Genomic DNA, 20,005 nt, shown 5'->3' with positions numbered 1-20,005 from the left:
TATTCAGAGATTATTTGATCTGCTTGTCAAATATTGCAGATTCTGAATCAATGGCACATCCTGAGACTGTGAAAAGTCTCATATCTTGTTATGCAATAAAAAAAAGTGCTCAAAGTGGGTCAACAGGCCATCTTTAAAAATTTACCTTTAAAAATAGTTGATATACAAAGCTAAAAATTGCTACAAGTCTTCAGAAATGTTCATATTTTCTGCTATAAAAATTTCTGGCAAATCAGAAATGGTTGAGCAGACATTGTTCTGAACATCTGATGATCTCAGATGGAATTACTCATACTGTCTTCATAATTAGGAGTGACCTGAACAATTCCCCACTAGGTGGCACTAACTCACAGATAACCTTTTTTGCCACAGTAACACCACAGTGGACGGATGAATTTGTCATTATCATTTTTAATGTCTCAATTCAAGTACATCAAACTTACAAATCTGATATTCATACATCCAAACAGTGAAACATGACAACAGATTCAAACATAGTCAGCTTTGCCTTTCACTGAATTAAAGGAGCATGCACCAGTTTCAGCGTCACACTCTTCCATCAGCATCATCTGTCCTGGGACAGAAGTACAGGCGATTACATCCATAGACTTTATTCATTCATTCAGAAATGTGGGTTTGGTCCAGTCCTGGACAGATGTTTCAGCTCGTATTGCAACATGGCAATAGCCTGGGATAAATACGAAAAGTACATCAGGATCTAAAAAAAATAAAAATAAGACGTTATCACAAAATGAAGGCACAGCCAAAGCAGAGGAGTCATGTCGACTTCAGTGCTTATGGGGTTTCTATTTTTTTGGAATGCACATTAGGTAGAATTCTTGCAGATGGGAGAACAAATAGAATAAATATTGTTCAGAACAATATTTATTGCTGCTGGAAATTACTAAGTGCCATGCTGGGTCACCGCGTCACCGTAAAAAGGCCACCGATCAACAGATTGAGCTTTTATGACACTTATAGAAGACCTCAAGTTGACATTTTTATCATTAAAATGACTTCAGAGAATTTTAGCTGCTTCTTGCCTCCTGATGGCTTCAGTCAGTTTGTTTCAATACAGAACTACTGAATACTGACCTCATTGTGCTTTATTCTCTGTGTTCGTATTCATTATTATCACAGTGCTCCACCCAGTCTGGGCTTATTAATGACACATTAACAGCAGTAATGTTATTAGTACAGTGTGTCAGCTCTTGAAATACGTTCCCTCACATAGTAAAGAGGGTTTAATCTGTATCATTAACATCACAGGCACACACTTCAAGTAATTTCAGGTAAGGAGGAGAAGATTCGATCATAAATAAAATACACATCGACATATGCAATTATAAAGTAGTTCAACAACTTCAGGAACCATTAAAAGATTTTGAATACGTGTGAATTTGACAATTTGGGATGCAGCACAAAAAACAAGAAAAAAAAACGTGCTGTAACTGAAACATTTCATGTGAGAAATGTTGTCAGCAGTGAAGAGTGTTAGTGTTCTGAAAATATAATATTCAAAGAAATGACTATGTTCCGGTCGTTTCCATGACTTGGTGGCTGCTACATTTCCAATTCTGCCTCGCCTTTCACATTCACCTCAACTTTTCATGGTTCTTGCATATAGAAAGACACATTTCACTTCCTGAAATGTGTGCAGGCTTTGTGTGAAATTACAAAAATATACAAATACGACCTCAGATATACGTTCTATTGGTCAAAGGGGAAAAAAACAAAACAAAACATAATATGAAAGAGATTCATATTCTATATGCTTTGGATAAAAATTGAGGTATTTGAGGGTGGGGATGATGGTACAAGCATGCTGGTTCTGTAGCAGACTGTAAAAGAGCTCAATGTTCCGTCACACTGAGGACACAGCGGTCTGGAGAGTCTAATCTTTAATCTGAAATAAGTGAGATGTGCTACTTCTTTCTGTTGCTTGATTGTCTGGCCTCGACTCAAAATACAACTCCAGCAAAGGAACTCTAAAGTACTTTGTAAGGCAACTGAGACATGAAGTTATCAAGATGTCAACAGACACGGTTATCGACTACTGAGGACTGCACTACGAAGAAAGTTTGACAAAGTTGGCTCGACAAAAAACAAAGCTCCAGTCAGCGATAACAGATGGCACGAAGGTGGTTATCAACTTTCTTTGTTAAATCAGACTTTTTTTCCATTAGATTTGGTGCACGTTTACATAAAAGTGGCTGTTCCCCAGGTTATCCGACTCGTCTTCGGCACAAAATCAACTGATGGCATTCTGCTTACTTCAGTCAAAAGGTTGTTATGATGGAGAGCAACAAGGACTATAAAAATTATTGTAAAAAGTGCTACAACTGGTAGAAAACTGTGCGCAGTATAAGTATTTTACCAATAAATACAGCTAAGATGCTTCTTTCTAACAGCCAGCTGCACATTCAAGCTGTTAAACTTCATACATTAAAACATATTGTATTGAAATGTATTTAGGTCTTACTCTGTCCCAGAATGCAGGATGTTACTTTAATATGTGGCCAAATCAAAGTGAAATTAGGAAGACTGACTGAATATTCTCTGTAATAAATACCAGTAGAATAATCTGTTTTCTAATCTTTGTATGCTAAACGGACCAAACATGAAAACATTCTTTCTGCTTTCTCTGCACCACCAACTAAATACTTGTAGGATTCCGTTTCAATACAATGTCCACAGCAAGCAAGACTGTAATGACATGACTTTGTTTGATGGCATTGGCATTAGAGAGACCAACAGGTTTGCGGATGTAACATTTTCCCTCAGCTGAGAATCTGTATCAGAGAATGATCAAGAAATGCTTTCGTTAAAGGGGAATGCTTCTTACAGCTGATTTAAATCTGAAACTCTGAACCTGCTACAGACCAGGTTAGCTCCACAGCATCAGTAAAAAGGGAGCTCTAGCGAGGGGGGAAACCACCTTCGAGACACTGAAACTCTGACTTAAAGCTCAACATACCTGCTAACCCGCTAATCTGACTTCCTAGTACAGTCCTCTAAGCTGAGATGGAGGTAAACATCAGTTTGGTTCGGATGGACTCTCCATAAACTGCAGTGAACTCTTTGGAAAAATGACAGACTGGTTTGGTTACTACAGGCTGAGCAAATGTAGTCAGTCACATGACAAAACATGGACACGGGGTCCATTTGCAAGGGCACAGATGGCACCAAACACTGGACACGCGACGGCATCGGACACGATGAATGGATGAATTTTTAAATAAAGGTGATGGATCAAGAATTCTCAGATTCCAAAAAGCCATGACGACGATGTTCAGAGTATTCAAACCACACACTGCTGATCACATACTGGCACTGACAACAACCTGAATTGATTTTTTTTAAAGGGAAAAAAAAAAAAAGGAAAAATAGACGGTCACTTCAAAGAAGAACTACCAGAGATGACTGAATTATCTTTATATGTCAAGTAACTGCCTTGCGAAGCTTAAGTAGGTCCTTCTCAGAGGTTCAAGATGGCTTCTGTGTGATTCAGAGCAGAACTGTCATCAGATGGGAGCAGAGGTTAAACCCATGAAGAACTGTAAGAATGTTCTACATGAATCTAGGAGACTATTTGTGCTTAAACCATGTAGAGTTAGAAAAAAGTAAAGACATCTAATGATGGTGTGCTGCAAACACGAACTCGACAAACATTCGGTCAGTGAGGCACTTTATAACTTCATGGAGTCTCTATGATCAACATATCCAGACAGATTTAACTGCTTTGGGTATGTTCACCAAGACTAAAACAAAGGGCAACTACGCAAAGAGTATTTTAAAATAAAAATTAAAAAAGACACTATACACACTCCTGGTTGGCATCGTGGGCAGCTTCCTGGTCTTCTTAGTAGATTGTGAATTATGCTAAATGCCTAAAAGTCAAACTCTTGACCCACAGATTCAATCCTCTTTTTCCGTTGCACCTTTTAAAGCATAGCTTCCTTAAAGCTAATGAATCAATCCTAATCCATCTTAAAACAATGCTCACATGCCTATATTTGTGTATTGGCAGTTTTCGGTTTAGTACTGGAGGTAAAGACACTCCTTCCTGACATGATTGCAGCCATGGAATGGAAGCCGTGTTATGATTCTTCCAACTGCAGCTCAGCATTGTCTCATAATGATGTACAAAATGATTTCTGTGCTGAAACACAGCAACCAGGAAGATACTAGTGGTTGAATGATTATTCAACCGACAGTTAATTAGATGTGATCTTCATAATTTTTCGATTATTGCATTTTTTTTTTCTTTTTAGACAGATCAATAAAAAGTTCATTTAAAATGTGCTACTTTGGCTCTGATGCAGCTGATTTTCTCCATCTGCTGATTTTCTCCATCTGCAGTCAGTACTCACGATCTGACTGGTTACATGTCAGCCAATCAGCACTGACCGATGAATGCAGAAAAGTTCTCCTTCCAATAAACATGTGAAAGTAAAATAAAAAAAAGGTATTTTAACTAACTTGTGCTTGAATGTGTGTTTACATTTTAGCAGATGTCTATAAGTGCCAAATATCGATCATTTGGCTCTGAGATTAAATAAATTTGTATCTGAATAAAACCATATCGGTTGACCTCAAGCAGATATTTATATATTTTTACGCAACTCATAACCCTCATGATCTTCAGTTGAATTTTAGAAATGATGTTTGCACAGAAACTGGAATTCGTTCTCTATTACAGATGAGAAAAATCATTTCAGGATTAAATCATAACTGGCCATCACTACGTCTTCAAACAGACTAAAAATGTGAACTAATTCTTTCATATATTACTTAAATGGCTTCTGTAATCTTTCTTTCTCAAGAAACAACATAACGAGAGTTCCTGTATAGAAGAGTTGCGACATGACGAGTCCAAAAAAATTTGGTCACGTGACCTAGGGGCGCCATTTTGTTTCCAATTCATGAACGTCGGGTTTTCCTGTTAACGTTTACACCGCAGAGAGTAATTCCAGGTCTTCCAACGCTTCCTAAATTCCATGAAAAATGACGGGCTATTGTGCCTTTGGGTGCACAAATCGGTCAGAGAAGGGATTCCACATGTTTAGGTTTCCCAGTGATCGTGAAAGAAGGAAACTGTGGGAAAATAAAGTCCGACTTGATCATTGTTTTTGTGCCAGGTTAGTCCCATGTATGTACTTTCATGTTATGATGTATGGGTGAATGACAGATAGAAAAGTTTGATGTGATTTTAGGCAGTTGTGGTTATTTTGACTTTGACCATATTCATGCATGGAGATGTGTTACTGGTGACTGTTGGGTACGATTACAATCGGAGCTTCCAGGTGTACATCTCCTGTTTTCCTGTCCCGATTGAAATATATAAAATGAAAATAAACCTCCAAAACCCCACCCAAATTAAAAAAAAAAAAACCTACAATTTGATATACCAGAATGCCGAAGCAAATTATTTTGCATTGCTCAAATGAGTCTACATAAGTGTCCCTTCCCCCTTTCCGTTTCTCCTGTCTTCATACACAAATCTGTTCTCTAAATTGTAAAAAAAAAAAAAAAAACATTACTATTGATAAGCAATCATCCTTTTTTACTTTTGAACGATGACTAGAAAGCTTAGAATGTAAAAATCCAAATAAAACACAGCGCGCTAAGCAAGTACACACACAGTCACGGGTGCATTAGTACGTGGCACAGTGAATGGAAACAAAATGGCGTCAAATCCCCAGTTGTCGCAACTCTTCTATACAGGAACTCTAAACAAAACCACATGCGAGTATTGTTTCCAGGGAAAAGAAACTGAACTATTGGTTGTATATTTTTGACAATTATCTCACCATCTTCTTCAGAAGCTCAAATTTGCTGGCTGTATCTGAAACCAGACCGCTCATTATCAGTCTACTGTGTCGGATTTCATTTGTATGTCCAATTGGAGTGTTAACTATGTATATTACTCCGCAAAAAACCCTGGATGACAGGAGTAAAGTCTGTGTGACGTGCACTAGTTTAAAAGGAACATATTAAGCTCTTCTGATTACACTGACAGGGTAGTTTTCTTTTCTGTTTGTAGCAACAATGTAATGGTAGATGAGGATTTACTGCCACCACGAGATGCCATCTCTGCCCTCATCTGAATACACAGCTTTGCTTTCATGGACTCCGATTTAGACATCCATATAAGCAGCTAGAAGGCGACTATTAGTATTAAACCAAGGCCATGTAAAGACACTACACTATCACAGTAGCACATGCCCTCCGTTAAAGTTCTCCCGACATTTTTACATTATATTTTCTTCATATTCTGGGATTTGGTAGTTCCATCTTCTCTACAAAAATAACACATATTACATCTTGCATCTATTAACTACCTGATTCTTTTGTTTTTTTGTCAAAACAGAGCAGCTCATTGTGCACGACAGCAGTCTGAGTTTCAAACTGCACACATCTGGACAGATATGAAAACCTGTGTGTGCACTCCAAGTGTGGTCAGCGTCACTAAAAACGACTGACGAACTTCTTCACACTGCTGCCGTTAGGGCTTCAAATGCACAGTTCCAGCCTGACAGAAGTTGATTTCAAGTCGTTTTCTTTTTTGTTTGAGATTACTTGTGAGCAGGTGCTGATAAAACAGCTTTCCTCCCCGCATGGATACTGCAATCAATAAGTCTGCTCCTTCATCCAATTTAACTGACGCGGTAGCAACAACAAAACTCTGCTGCAGGTCTTCAAGAACCTTTCATTTGTGGTGAACTTCTGTTGCCCTGCCTATGAGGGACTGGATGGTACCGCAGTTAGGGTGAAAGTGTTTGTGTGCATCTTGTGCGCTTTCCAAGGAGGAGAAAGAAGAATCACAAGGCCGTCTCCTGAACCGTGTGAGCCGTAAGCTGGCAGGATGGCTGAGCGGTCCTCGTTTCCATATCTTCGTCCTCGGTTTGTGCTTTGTCGCTTTCTGCCTCCTTGTCCTCTGTGACTGTGTCCTCTTTGCAGTACGCTGCTCCGTTGCTGTCTTTCTTGGCCATTTGATAAGGCTGTGAGCTGATTTCTTTGGGCTGGTTGACAAAGGCAGAGAGACTGTTGAAAGCGCATGATATGATAGAAAAAAATGGGGAAATGAAGTGTAAATATGAGGTTACCTTCTGAGCCAGAGGAGTGACACAGCAGAGCTTCTCTCTGTAGCGTTCAGGCAGAAAGAAGAGCAGCGTGCCGAGGACCGGAAAAACTGTACCTGGTGTCAGTTCCTTCTCCTTCATAGGACCTAATGGACAAGACAGCGGTTTATGAGCTCGGAAGGAAATACAGGTGAGGCAAGATGAACAGATTACTGAAATGAGATCATATTCAAACAACATTTCTTCAACAAACTAGTTCAAAATAAGAGTTTACAGACAAGCTGGTAGTTCTCAGATGTGTACTTGAGCTAACATGCTAAAATAATTTTGATGATAATTCTAACGTGTTCATGTTTAACTGGTGTGATGTTTGCCGAATTTGCTGCGTCCGTTTAGCATATTTGCGAAATAGCACAAAACACAAAGTTCAGCTGTGGCTGATTGGAGTGCCACAAGTACAGTATTTGGTTATAATCCAAGTTTCGACCTGATGATGCCATAAGCTGAAAAGTAAGGACATCAGAGTTGTTGTAACTGATTCTGTGCACAAAAGTTCACAGCACTACATCCAATAATTGAAAAGATTATTTAATGAAGATGTAGAAAAGACAGTCTTAGTGGCACTTGATGAAAAGCAGTAGAATTCCTGTGCACCACTTGCTAATTGATCAAACTAATTGCTAACAGATATGGACTAAAGTGGTAAAATGACAGGTTAACATCGTTAAAACCTGCTGCTAGCTAAAAACAAAATCTCCAAAGACCTCGGTAACAAGTAGCAGCATTTGCAGTGAGGGAAATAAGTATTTGATTCCCTGTATATTCCATGATTTAGTAGGTTTATTTTAACCGTAAATATCAAGAAAAAAATCTAGAAAAGCACAACATGTACCATAGCGGTGAGGTTGAAGATCAAAGTGTGATTCTTTGAACAGGCCTCTTTCACACATGTACACGCAACCAGTGCAGAGAATTAGTTTCTGAAGCAGAACAGGCGGTTATGTGTGCCTCTTGGTCACACAACCAATCTGTGGAAAATGGAATTCTTGCTGATAGGGAGAGGATCAAACACTTAGTTCCCTTGATCAATTGAAAATTAACTTAGAATGGTTACATAATGTGTTTTTCTGGATTTCTTGGTTGATATTCTGTCTTTTAATAGTTAAAATATAACTACTATTAAACTTAGAGACAGCTCACTTTTTTTGTATATGGTAGAAATTATGAAATATCCAGGGGATCATATACTTATTTCCCTCTCTGTAAGTTCACTTTCATCACATAAATTGACTTGCCCTTCACTGTTTCACAGACCTTTACATGCTATAGACAGTCAAAGTAAATGTTTTATCGTAGTGTAACTAAGGAGAGATTATGGGGTAAAGAAACAAAAGTGTTGTAAACTGAGCTCCGTGTATTTACCCGTCAGGAAGCTGACTATCAGTCCCACAACCACCACAGTAGCCGAGTTGTGAGCACTGTACCACATGTAGGACAACGAGTAGAGCGCCTCAACACCCGTCGGCCTGAGAGAGGGATGAAAGAGAAGCAGGACAAAAAAAGCAAATATACACCTGTTATGCACAGAGGATGAGAAAAACAAACCGCTTCCTCTATCTGTTGTCATCCTCTCATATTAACCAACAACTGAAAACACCGAGTTGAGTAACACTGATTAAATTGTTGAACAGAAGCTAGCAGAGGTCAGTCAGTAACTATCAGCACTACATTGCCTTTTACATTTAAAGAATCTGAAAATATCTACAATATCAAGTGCAAATTGCATGTACATACTGAATTTTCATGTTAACATCCAAATGCATCTTTTATTTATACACTGAACCTGCACATATTTAAACAGAACTACATTTTGTATGTACATTTTACATTGCTACAAGTCACTACATTTCTGTAAATGTTCAGCAGTATTCAGAAGAGCAACATCAGTTTTACAACTGTATTAAAACTGATCTAGATACATCAAATAGCCTATCTTGAACTACATGCATTGAATTATGATCATTGAATAATGAACATTAAAATGTACTTTTGTATTGATTTTTTGTTCAGAATAATTTTGTGTTATCACTAATTCAATTATTTATTAGACAAGGCAGAAAAGTGCTACATAAGTATAGTGAGAATACAGCTGAATTCTGTCATAATAAAGTTTCAGTGAGATAATTAATCACAGGCTTAATTTACAGCATTAACAGCCTACAGCTGAGTGACAAACTTACTAGTCACAATTCTCCTGTTTGAGGCCCAAGTATACTAAGTATTGGCTTCGAATATAGCACAATAACAACAATAATTTTCAGTATATTTTTGTATTTGAACATGTCAAAATAAAGCTTTTTTTTACCGTTGCACTGACATGATTACTGCTACATTTGTTGAACCCTTTGAAATGACAATGGAGGAATTCTGCTCTATTCTCCATCTGGAGCCATTTAATCTGCAACCTCCGCCTCACATGGCAAACCTAAGGTCATGTAACTGCTCATCACAAACAGAGGTTCTTCTTGGGATGCCATGCGTTACCTTGGCTTGGCTGTTGTGGCGCTGAGCAGTGTGGTCATGACAGTGGTAGTCATGTTATCAAATGGTGGAAGGGCAGTGGTGTTGAGGGGAGGAACTGGTGTGGAACCAGACATGCGCATCACAAAGCTGCCGATCCCGATCCAGAAGGCCATGGCAAGACCTGCTACTAACCCAACCACCGCACCCTGAGAGAAGCAGAGACAAGAGGTGGGAAGAACAGAGGGATAAAAGAAACTCCCTTATTCTCACAACTGATTTATGAGTGTAATAAGAAGAAAAACACAGAAGCCTAAAAACACTGAATAAATTCCCTAAGCTGTAGTAGGACTCACAATGGGGTTTGCCCAGGGGAAGAACATTCCCAGGCAGAAGAGTCCCAGCAGAGGACCACCCACCATCCCGAAGATACTGAAGGCTGCCTGAGGGCACGAGAACACAGAGCAACCAATGCAATGAGAAACCATTTCTCTGAGATGCTGACGTTTGTTGTACAGATGCACAGATACTACCACAAAAAAGTTCGGAATTTTTGTCTTGAAGCTATGAATTTAATTACACATGAGCAGAAGTTTTCAAAAGTATGTTTGTTTCTGATACAAATGTTTATTAGGCAGGAGGATATCTGAAATATTTCAATCTCTGACTAACTTTGTATCTCTGTGTTGCCGTTATTAAAGAGCTGGTTATGCTTTAAGTCATTGTTGTCCATGAATTCAGTTAGTTACCTGCAGCACAGATCCCATTATGGAGGCAATGTAGGCCATAGCCAGACACACTAGCCCATAAACCAAAGCTGTGGAACACAAAAAGAAAAAAAATATATTGTAGTCAAAACTGCTGCTTTACTGCCAGTAACAAATCAGGAGCACAAATAAAATGCCAATTACAAGTCACACAGTCAACCATATTAAATCTGTAAGAGAATACAACCTACAGCAGTACATGTAGGCATGTCGCTAGAAATGTAAACTATTGTTTAACCTTTACAAACACACCACAAACAAACATGTGAACCAGTCTTGTAAAACAGCAAGGTTTCTTTTTGTGTTGTCAATCTAAATTAGCCTTAATCCAAAACCTGCTGGCTGGTTTACAAGCCATGCAATTTCTTAAAAATTGACAAATTTCTACCATTTATTAGAGTGAAAAACAGTAAAAACAGAAAGATTTTTAGCTTCTCCAATTGTTCGACTATGATGTGCCAGAAAATGTAACGAAACCCACACGTAACATCATAAGATTTCAGCATAATCCTTTCATTCTAAGTCTCATTTAAAAGAAATGACAAAAATATACTGTTTGTGTTAAACAGACTCTAAAACAAGAAAATTCTGTGGCAGGCTGTGTTTACATTGTGTAGACAGGAAACAAGCATAGAAACACTGGAAAAATGCAACTAACTAAATATTGAATTAAGTAGTTATTTTTTCAGTATTATTAAAACCTCCTGAAGAAAATGTTCATTCTGTGTTTTTTAAATTTTTTGCAAAATAAATAACCCAAGAAATTAAACTTTCATTTTGTTATGATTTATAGCTTTAGAACTGTATCATACCGGACAAAAGACATTTCAGAGTCCTCTCCACTTCTAGTCATAATTGTGCTGTTTCTAAAAAGGTGCAGGACTTTATACTGCAGTGAAAAAGGAGCCCACAGTGAGACTAACGACAAACTGCTTGGAGTTCAGAGGGTTAATATGAAATAAACACAGTCCAACAGATCTGTTAGAAAGCTAAACATCTTTTGCACTCTCTAACATCAGCCCTCATCCATATGCTTCAAAAAAATAAAACAAACCCATTTGAAAATGCACAGTATGCTTCAGGTAAATAAATACATTTTTAAAAAATTATTAAATCACTTGTCTTACCTAGTCCCTTGGACAGTAGTGTGGCCCTGGTTTCAGTCATATTTGGAAAATGGGGTTTAATCAGGTCCTCCATAGTTACTGTTGCTAAGGAGTTGAAAGCTGACGAGATGGTGCTGAGGGAGAAAAAGAGGATTGAGTGAACAACCGGGATTTTATTTTATTTTTTTCCCAAAACATTTTATTAGGTTTTAACACATGAATAAAAATACAACATACATGACAAAGATGAGTAGTATGAGCAAAATACAGACTGTAAGAAATCACACATGACTACACAGTAGAAAATTGTATTCCCGCAACACTGAGGCAAGACGCCACCAATAGAAAGAGGAAGCCCACACCAGAGGAGGAGGAAGTTAAATAGATCAGAGCATCTCAAAAAGGGGATACACGAGGGAGGGTCCTATGAATTCTAGGAGAGAAAAGCAGGGCGCCAGTCCACCTCATGGTAACCTTTACGTATTAGATCTGCTGTATAATCTGGGAGGTGGTTGAGAAAGCATCCCCACAATCTGTCAAAAGACTTTCCATCCTCCTTTAAAACTGAGCTCAAACGTTCCAATGGGAGAATTTTAAAGATTTCTGTATACCACTGATTAACAGATGGAGGTCTGGGCTTTATCCATTGAAACAGAATACATCTTCGAGCCAATAAAGTAAGTTTGCTCAGGAGTTTTTGCTCAGCATTCGTCAATAGAATTTTATCCCTTTTGATATCGAGCAGAAATAAACCCGGATTCATTTGTATCGTTCTGCCAAAGATCAAGTTAATTTCTTTTGATATCTTTTCCCAGAATTTAAATATCAGGGGACAGCTCCAAATACAGTGTATATAAGATCCGATCTCTTTACTACACTTTCCACAGAGGGGAGACGCCTCAGGGTAAAATGAATTAAGCGATTGGGGTGTACGCTGTAATCTGTGCAGTATTCTGTACTGATTTTCTGATATTTTGTTACATAAAAAAGTTTTCCCCACTGACTTCACAGCGTCTGACCATGCCTCCTCCCCAATTTCCATCCCCAAGTCCCTCTTCCACAAATGTATGACTTTGTTTATATTTAGTAAGTTGAGTGACTGCAATTTCCTGTAGGCATGTGATATGAATTTTTTCTTCAGGCGACATTGCAACAGAAAAAGGTCAATATCTGAGGCCATAGGCTGGTTTTCTGGCTTATCAAAAAGGTGAATAAAATGTCTGACCTGAAGATAACCATAAAAATGTTTAGAGGGTAGATTAAATTTATCCTTGAGTTGTTCATAAGACAGTAGGGTATCTTCCTCAAGCAGGTCTCCGACAATCCTAACACCATGCTCATGCCAAGTTTGGAATAAACTTGATCCTAGTCCTGGAGGGAAGGCCTGGTTTTTTTATGAGTGGATGTAATACAGAAGAGGAGGCCTTCCGTCTAGTAAATCTCATGATTTTCTCCCATGTTTTGATTGTATTTAATAAAATTGGGCTGTTACGTACCTCTGGTGGCAGAGAGGATATTTCACTTGTCACAAGGCTAATTGGAGATAAAGAGGGGCAGTGCCAGGTATCAATATGGGCCTCATGCCTGTACTCAAGATAATACCTCAGCCATTCAGACACTATACGTAAATGGCAAGCCCAGTTGTAAAGAGTAAAATCTGGCACTGATAGACCACCCCTCTCTCTCGGCAATTTCAGTATTTTCAGGCTAAGACGTGCTTTTTTCCCATGCCAAATAAATTTTATGATAGCTTTATCAAGGTCAGAGAAAACTGATTTATTAATCTTCAGGAGGAGCATTTGCATTGGATATAAGATCCTTGGGAGGATGTTCATTTTTATTAAGCTAACTCTATCTAGTAAAGAGAGAGGAAGGTCAAACCACCTGACCAAGTCTCTCTTGATTTCAACAAGGATAGGAAGAAAATTAAGCTTAAATAAATCCTTTAGATTACCAGATACTTTAATACCAAGATATATGAAGCCAGAGTCAGACCATTTAAAGGGAAAACTATCAACAGCACTTTTATCCCCAAAATTCCCCAATGGCAGTGCCTCAGATTTTTCATAACTGATCCTGTATCCAGAGAAGTTTCCAAAAGTATTTATGATTTTAACAAGTGCAGGAATCGAGGTTTCTGGCTGAGTTAAGAAGAGAATAACGTCGTCCGCATAAAGTGCAATCTTATGTGCCCTTCCGTTAAGGGTTACTCCAGTAATCTCAGCGGCGCACCTTATGGCCTCGGCTCGTGGTTCAATGGCTAAAGAGAACAAGAGGGGAGACAGGGGACACCCTTGCCTCGTTCCTCGACCCAGGTGAAAAGCCTCAGATGCACAACCATTGATTAGTACTCTCGCCATGGGGGCGCTGTACAGCAATTTCACCCACCCAATAAATTCAGGTCCAAGATCAAACCTCTTAAGAACTTCAAAAAGGTAGTCAAATTCCACCCTGTCAAAAGCTTTGGCTGCATCCAATGCTACACAAAGAGTTCTTTCTTGACTACAGTGTGCATGTTGTATCACATTTAAGAGACGTCTAACGTTTGAGTGCGAGAACCTATTTTTAATGAAACCAGTTTGGTCAGGTTTGATCAGGGCAGGTAAATGGTTCTCCAATCTCCTGGCAAGAATTTTTGACAACAGCTTACAGTCTACTCCCATCAGACTTATCGGTATGTAGGAAGAGCAGCAATCTGATGGCTTGTTTTTCTTTAAGATAAGTGAGATATTGGCTAAATTAAGAGTCTCAGGCAGAGTGCCCCGCTCGAAAGATTCTATGTACATCCTAGTAAGAGGATCCACAACTAATCTAGCCATTTTCTTATAAAATTCAGGGCCAAACCCATCAGGGCCAGGTGCTTTGCCACTTGGCAGGGATTTAATTGTAGCCAGAACCTCCTCTTTAGTAATAGGGCGACATAAACTGTCTCTGCTCTCTGCATCTAAAGTTGGTAAATTTATATGATCTAAAAATTTAGCCTGGTCTCTGGAGGAGTCATGACATTCTGGAGAGTATAATGTTTGGTAATAACCTTTCATAATATTAACCATGTGTCTGGTTTCAAAATGACTCACACCTCTACTGTCCTTCAATGAAGGTATCACATTAGACTCAGCCCTGCCTTTTGCCAGGCAAGCTAAAAGTCTCCCTGGCTTGTTAGCAGATTCAAAGAGACGATGTTTAGCATAGAAGACTGCAGTTTCTGCTTTTTTTGTGAGAAGATTATCCAGGGCTGAGCGTGCTGCCTCTAATTTCTGCAAAACTGACCCAGAGAGGGAGCGCTTAAACTCCCTCTCGAGATCAGAAATCTGTGATTCCAGCACTAGTTGTTGTTTGATGGCTTCCTTTCTCTTAGCTGAGGTGAATGAAATAGCGACCCCTCTTATATAGGCTTTTGCAGCCTCCCAGATTGTGGAAGCTGAGACATCAGGGGTATCATTAACAGAGAAAAAGCAAGTCAGTTCCTCCTCCAATAGAGAGAGGAATTTTGGATTACTTAACAATGCTGGATTAAGTCGCCAGTGTCGCATTGATGGGTCAAAGTAGGGTGGCATAAGTGCTAAACTAACAGATGAGTGATCTGATAGAGTTGTAGGTTTAATGTCACAAGCCCTGATTCTATCCAAAGCCTGCCTAGAAGAGAAAAAATAGTCGATTCTTGAAAGTGAATTATGTGGGCGGGAGAAGAAGGTAAAAGCTTTCATTTTGGGGTGCATGGTCCTCCATGTATCAAATAAGGTAAGATCATTACATAACTCACGTACAGCTCGAGCCATTTTGGAAGGCTGTGCAGTTTTCACGGGGTTATGATCCAACTCTGGCTCCAGACAAGTGTTCATATCGCCACCAATAATGACAAGAGGTGAAATAATAGAGGATAAGTCTGCGAATAGCTTGGAGTAAAAGGAGGCCTCAAATGTATTGGGGGAATAAATACACCCCAGAGTGAGCTTCTCACCATATAAGAAACCTGAAAGTAAGACATATCTACCCTCAGAGTCCTTCAAACATTTCTCTAATTTGAAAGGCAGTCTCTTGTGCAACAGAATTGCAACCCCCCGGCTTTTAGAATTAAAGGAAGAATGAAAAACTTGGCCCACCCAAACTCTTCTTAACTTTAGATGACAACCGGGATTTTAAACCTGGACAACACATGCTTTCAGGACAGTGCATGGATGCCACAGTTAAAGAATTTTTTGTAAACAATAAATGCATGTATTTCACGTTCACCAAACAGCATAGTGGGATTTCATATTACCGTAAATCTTAACGAGAATATCTAAAAGGCAAACTTACTAATTGATGTACAAATAAGTCACATCTTAAAAATCACTTGCCAAAGAGCAGGCAATGTCTGTGCATGTAAAAGTGATAAAATAAAATTAAAATTTAGCGTAAGACAAACACAGTCATTTAAATGATTCACTGAAAGGAGGGAATGGTTTGGCAAACTGTTACCGGTGTGTGCTAAAAATGGGCTTCTGAAAGAAAAAAACCACATAACAGTAAAATTAATGGATAACAGCTGCTTGATTTTTTTTTATACTCTGCACATAAAATAATGTAGCCTCTGCCAGTCAGGTTTGCTTTTGCCAGGGTTCATAAGTAAAAGATTCTTGGGTTTAAGCCAAGGATTATAAATAATGCAGATCAGCTAAACAACACGCTGTGACAACCAGGTGGTTCAACAATTGTAGTTATACCAACCTGGATATAACTACGGCATTCAACTTCCTTTACTTCCAAATTTGCAACCTTTGATCATACCTGAGAGCTCCACTGAAGAGACAGGCCACAAACAGTCCTGGCAGCCCGGGCAGGCCCCTGAACACATCCATCACAAAATACAGCACCATCTGCACGAAGAAAGTCAACATTTTGATGCACGAACAGAGCCACAGAGAAAAACACAAATGAGGAATATCCAAAGCGTAAGAACATTAGATCATCCATGACTAAATAATCTACTGACACTGTTCAAACATGAAGACAAATGAGCGCTCACCTGGTCATTAGTCTTGACGTAGCCCTGATCCAGAGGACTGTCCTCTCCATAGCGAGCAAACATGACCAGACCCATCATACAACCCAAACACAGGACGATCTGCTGGCAGGGGAAAACTACATAACAGGACCTGGAAGGAGACACAAGGTGAGCGTTTTCTACTTTTTATACTGTGGTTGGTAGCAGAGCATGCTGTGAGACCCTGATGACACTCACATGACAGCTTCTTTCTCTGTGCGCGAACTGAGGTATCTCTGGACCTGGGCCTGGTTGACACCGTACAGGGCCAACATCAGGAAGATTCCTCCGACAGCAAGCGTCCAGAAGGTGTGGCGCTCTAGAGGGTCTGGGTTCAAGCTGCACGGACATAGAATAAATACAACATAAACACGGGAATACGGATTCCAGAAAGAAAAGAGTCTCTGCTTCTACTTTTATTCACTACAACATTTAAAGGAAAAGAGTCAAAATTAACTCAAACATACTACCACTCACTCTAGTCCAGAAATGCGACTGCCATTGGTGGCCTTCTTCCAGACCTCTGCTATACCTCCTGCCTGACTGGCCCCCACCACAATGACGGCCAGTTGGCCAGCAAACATCACCACTGTCTGGAACACATCGGTCCAAATCACTGCCTTCAGGCCCCCCTGGGAGACAGAAGCACAGGGGCTATGGGTCATTCCAAAATGTCCCACCCATCAAATTTCAAATAATTAGCGCACAAAATACAAAACATGCAGTTGTTGTGTAAATTTACTTGCCCTGAGACCAAATCAAAAAAAATGAAAAGCTATGAGAAAAGAATGGTAGAATTTTTTTATTTTTATTTTTTTAAATACCAAATAAGTCTAGGAGTACACCCAAAAATGTCATTTTTCTCTTTTTCCACCTCCCTGATTACTAAATTGAATCTCAAATAAAACACTTAAAATAAAATTTAAATATCCGTTTTTTGGTATTTTTTTTCACAAATGTCTCTTGTAATTGTGGGAACATTGTTTTAATCAATATATTAAATAATAATTATTGTGTATGGAACATGTGTCCCACAACATGCACACAGCCCTGTTACCATGACCTTTTTAGCATAGTAGAAGAACAACAAAACAGTGAATCACATGATATGCTGGAAGTGACAAACTGTTTTCCAAAAGAATGGCTAGAGCAAAGCTATGTGCCCCTCTTCTATTTTTCATAGCATTGTCAGCATTGATTGAATGTCACGCTACTTCATATTATCAGGATAAGACAAATTAGTTTAACTTTTTCCATCAGTAAGTTTGTCCTCTTGGTCAGCAATAACAGCTAGCTAAATATCTAGCTTCCACCCCTGAAAAAAAATGCTAACACTAGCATGGATTAGCACCCCAGTAACTGATTAAAATAGGATTAGCAAACAACAAATAAAATGTGTAAAAAAAAAAAATCTGCCAATGATGTGCAGGCTGGGCCAATCAAGCTTTTGATAGTTTATTACAGATTATGAATATGTAGCAGAAAATTATATAAGGTTTATTTTTCAAAAAAGGTTGAAGCACAAATGTCTTCCAATTCTGGAATGACCCTTTTATTCACCAGCATTTTGAACCATCTTGTAAAGGTGTGCAACAAAAGAAATGAGCAATATCCAAGTTCCTAGAGTAATAGATGATGATAGAAAATAAATAACAGAAGATTTTACAATCAAGAACAGTTGGATGATTTGGGAAAAGCACACATCAATCTGGATTGTCCATTTCTGCTAAAGAAACTCCTTGAGTGCTCTAAACTTTCTGTCTTTCACAAGGCTCAGCTTTGATATATTTTTAATAAATATATATATACACACACACCACATTTAAAAAAATTGTATTAATGGTGATCAAACTTTTTTTAATCTTTGTTTAAATTATCAGTTAAGTGACCTACCAGAGCAGTGTACAAAGTGCACACTAATCCCATGGCCAGCACTGCTCCCCATAGGTTGAATCCAGTCACTACAAATGAACAGAGTGGAAATATTACCAAACACCTCACAGCAGGTTACTGAACCATTTAGGTAACATTCATTCTCCTGTAAAACTGCACAAAACATGGTTCATCCAATATCATCCATAACTTTCGACTCTCCTGTGCATCAAATATGGGATTAATGTGTGCTACTCATATTTTTACCTGCATTTAGAGCCAGTGCTGGAGCATACAGGACAACTCCCATATAAATGACCTGCAGAGGCAGAGAACACACTGCAGAACCAGAATACTCACCAAAACAGAGCAGAGGTCAAATAACGCGTTTGGAGCTAAATGGCTCACATCAGATTATACTTTACGCAACTGTAATAAAATTAAAAACAGCAACTTTTTAGAGGAACGTGAAACATAGATTTAAATAAGTATGCTGTACTTGATGCTACAAATATGTGGCTGAGCTGAAGTTTGATTTGAAGGCCTGGAGTAGTTTAACACAAGTTTGTACATTATTTTCTAAAGAAGACATAAAGCAGTCTTTTAGCAACCCACTACTAATTACTATCTACACCTATCTCACCCTTTGGTTTAAGGGATTGTCTGTTCTGTTAATTTGCTTTGAGAATAACAAACTAAATGACTGGGAAAGTGCAAGATGTTAGTGAACACTGATAACGCTCTCACTGAAGAAGATCCTGTTAAGCTCATAAAAGAAAGGACTCAAACAATGATAGAGACTTTACAAGGGTCACCGAGACATTTGCAAGGCCGACTGATAAATGAATGGCCAATGAGGGCATTCTTTGGTCTGTTATTGATTTAAAATCAACTGCTGTGTCACATCTGGCTATTACACTACACACACATTTTCTATTCAAGTAACTGATTATGTCTCCAATCAAAAAGATACTATGGATGAACATCAAGTTAACAAAGGTCGAATTATGTTTTTATTGGCAAGTATAAACCTTTGATATTTAATCACTTTCAGTCTCTACTAAAGGACAACTTGCAATAAATGACTATTACATTACTCTCAACTCGCTTAAGTATTAACTATGTAGCTGCATATAACATATTACTTTGACGCCAAAAAATGCACAAAATATGCAGCAGACAAATATACCATCTGAAAGATGAAGGTCACAGTCCCACATATGCGAACCGTCTTGTTAAAACGCAGTTCCAGATACTGTTGAGGAAAGAATGTGAAAGAAAAAACAAAACACAAAAGAACAAAAATCAAAAGTCTGATTACATATCATCTCAGAGACACTCAGCAATATATAGTCAGCATGGTGGTGGTTCAGGATCAGAACTGTCAGTTTAGGTTCTGATCATCAAAGCCAGATAATTTTGTCCAAAGGATGTTCATTATTACAGTAGTTCTCTGGCAAATGACTGATCAGTGTCCTTGAGAGTCATGAGACCAAGAACAAGTCTGACTACAGATAAAGAACCCTTACAGATGTTGAGTCTTAAGACAAGGATATTATTTATTCCCCTTGGACGTTAAAACGTCAAGGACAAGACAAAGAAGAAGATAGATAAAAATGTTAAGCTCTG

General features: G+C 38.6%; 1 protein-coding gene across 4 annotated transcripts in view; it reads right to left on the bottom strand.

Moving 5' to 3' along the window:
- Positions 1 to 391: 391 nt before the first annotated feature.
- Positions 392 to 20,005, bottom strand: part of slc5a6a (solute carrier family 5 member 6a) — a 32,867-nt gene continuing 13,253 nt past the window's right edge. For all 4 annotated transcript variants that reach the window (XM_022216211.2, XM_022216190.2, XM_022216201.2 and 1 more), the window contains exons 5-18: positions 19,566 to 19,631; positions 18,644 to 18,695; positions 18,398 to 18,465; positions 16,982 to 17,136; positions 16,703 to 16,843; positions 16,487 to 16,616; positions 16,249 to 16,337; positions 11,500 to 11,612; positions 10,355 to 10,422; positions 9,962 to 10,048; positions 9,630 to 9,814; positions 8,508 to 8,611; positions 7,110 to 7,231; positions 392 to 7,025 (exon numbers count right to left, since the gene is read on the bottom strand). In XM_022216211.2, the coding sequence (XP_022071903.2) occupies positions 6,825 to 7,025; positions 7,110 to 7,231; positions 8,508 to 8,611; positions 9,630 to 9,814; positions 9,962 to 10,048; positions 10,355 to 10,422; positions 11,500 to 11,612; positions 16,249 to 16,337; positions 16,487 to 16,616; positions 16,703 to 16,843; positions 16,982 to 17,136; positions 18,398 to 18,465; positions 18,644 to 18,695; positions 19,566 to 19,631 (1,581 nt within the window). In that variant the 3' untranslated portion in view covers positions 392 to 6,824. The remainder of the gene's footprint in view (positions 7,026 to 7,109; positions 7,232 to 8,507; positions 8,612 to 9,629; positions 9,815 to 9,961; positions 10,049 to 10,354; positions 10,423 to 11,499; positions 11,613 to 16,248; positions 16,338 to 16,486; positions 16,617 to 16,702; positions 16,844 to 16,981; positions 17,137 to 18,397; positions 18,466 to 18,643; positions 18,696 to 19,565; positions 19,632 to 20,005) is intronic.

The sequence above is a fragment of the Acanthochromis polyacanthus genome, chromosome 16 (assembly GCF_021347895.1).
Source record: "Acanthochromis polyacanthus isolate Apoly-LR-REF ecotype Palm Island chromosome 16, KAUST_Apoly_ChrSc, whole genome shotgun sequence".
NCBI classification, from domain to species: domain Eukaryota; kingdom Metazoa; phylum Chordata; class Actinopteri; family Pomacentridae; genus Acanthochromis; species Acanthochromis polyacanthus.
This window is presented reverse-complemented; position numbering and strand designations above follow the sequence as displayed.